The sequence below is a fragment of the Dysidea avara genome, chromosome 3, assembly GCF_963678975.1.
Source record: "Dysidea avara chromosome 3, odDysAvar1.4, whole genome shotgun sequence".
Classification (NCBI taxonomy): domain Eukaryota; kingdom Metazoa; phylum Porifera; class Demospongiae; order Dictyoceratida; family Dysideidae; genus Dysidea; species Dysidea avara.
Genome location: NC_089274.1, coordinates 37,277,051 through 37,278,786, shown reverse-complemented (window position 1 = coordinate 37,278,786; position 1,736 = coordinate 37,277,051). Strand labels below are relative to the sequence as shown.

The 1,736-nt window shown below is 44.3% G+C and overlaps 1 protein-coding gene across 1 annotated transcript; it reads right to left on the bottom strand.

Annotated features, from left to right (window-relative positions):
• Positions 1-231: 231 nt before the first annotated feature.
• On the bottom strand, positions 232-1,491 carry LOC136248491 (uncharacterized). Its single transcript, XM_066040268.1, has one exon. The coding sequence runs from the start codon at positions 1,489-1,491 to the stop codon at positions 232-234; it is 1,260 nt and encodes a 419-aa protein (XP_065896340.1).
• Between the last annotated feature and the right edge of the window lie 245 nt (positions 1,492-1,736).

Sequence of the window (1,736 nt, the reverse complement as noted above, 5' to 3'; positions counted from 1 at the left end):
AAAATCGGTAGGTGAATAGGTTAACTATTTAACCTCAAACCTTTTGTGGTTTGAAAGAAATCGAGCTAAAAACCAGGAAGATACAACGAAAAAACCAACAGTGTGTAACAATTACGTAATCGAGATTAGCTAATAAAAAAATGACTGCTTGCCACGCCTACCATATAAACCGCTAGGGGTAATGCTTTGAAAATCGTTGTACAGATGGAGTAATCATCTTAGAAAGGCTCATCAATGGTGTAGAAGGCGCAGTGGTGTCCATTCATTTTTCAGGATGAGGCTTTTCCCTGACCATTTGGGTAAGTAGTTAATCCACCATTGGATATCCAGTTGTGCTTCAGTGGTTAAAAGGATGTGATGATTAAGTTTTTTCACCATAGTGCTCAGGTCGATCATTCTACGGAGAAATATTCTACCCGCAGGGAGAACTTTGCAGCAAAATGATAGTTTACCGATGACTGAAAGCAGCTCCTTTTTAGTGCAGCTATCTTTATGGGTCATCCAATGATGTTCATGAAGGAGATCTAGTTTCTTTTCAGGTGTTATGCTAGCTTCCATAGTAACTGTGTCTAACTGAATTCCTAAAAATGTTAAGGTGGTGGAAGGGCCTTCCACTTTCGACATCTTAATGGGTACATTGATCTTGTCACACAATGCAAACATAGCTTGCAGGTTCTGCTTACACACTAGGGAGTCGACGGGGCCGGCAGTAAAGAAATCGTCAAGGTAGTGAAGTAAATTTTGAACGCCATATGTGTGCTGTAAAATCCAGTGAACAGAAGTTGATAGTTCATTGAAGATGTGAGGGGCTGACCTAAGTCCAAAAGGTAAACATGTGTCTACATAGAATTGGTGACGCCAGCAGATTCCCAAAAGGTTCCAGTCTTTGGGTCTGACCGGGATAAGACAGAATGCATTTTTTAAGTCTATCTTATTCATGAGGGCTCCAGGTCCTAACGTGTTGATAATTCTATATGCGTCGTCTATGGTGCAGTAAGATAAGGAATATAACGATGGGTCGATGAAATCATTAATACTAAAATTTTGCGGTGCCGATAAGTGATAAATAATTTGCCACCCTCCGTCATGTTTAGGCACAAGGCCTAAGCCAGAAGTGCGAAAGTTCGGGAGGGGTGGGTGTTGGAAAGGTCCAAGAATACGTCCTGCTTTACACTCCTCAGTGAGGGTGGTGTCAATTACTTTAGGCTGCTGAGATGCAGATAGTAGATTGGTAGCAAAGTAGGTAAATTGAGGTCCTTCGTAGCCGATTGTACAGCCATGTCGTAGATTATTGATAAGTCGCCTGACAAAGGCTTTGTTAGGATGGTTGCTTAACTCACGTTCAAGAACAAACAGTTGTAAGGGAGTCCACGGTAGTGGCTTATTGACGCCTGGGCTGCCTACGGGAGAGGCAGGTCCTGACCGGGTGGTCACCTCCGCAGTAGTCACATTTATGGAGGTAATTGCAGTATGGGCGGTGGCAGACTGCATTGTTGTAGTCGTGGCAAATTGGCGGCTGCAGCTGGGCCCTTCTTGGGTGAGATGAGTGCCCTGGGGCTTGCCGCCTAGTTCCTGGTCCGGTATCTGAAGTTCCCTCGTTTGAAATTCCAATGCTTGAAGATGACGGACGAAAAGGACATCTTTCAGGGAAATGGTTAGTGGCACCACAATGGGGGCATGGCCAACGTTGTGATTGCATGGCTTTCGAGGTCATGCATTCCAGCCACAAATCTGTG

Excerpts from the sequence above, each read along its gene's own strand:
- LOC136248491 (XM_066040268.1), bottom strand. The coding sequence starts at position 1,491 with ATGCAGTCTGCCACCGCCCATACTGCAATTACCTCCATAAATGTGACT.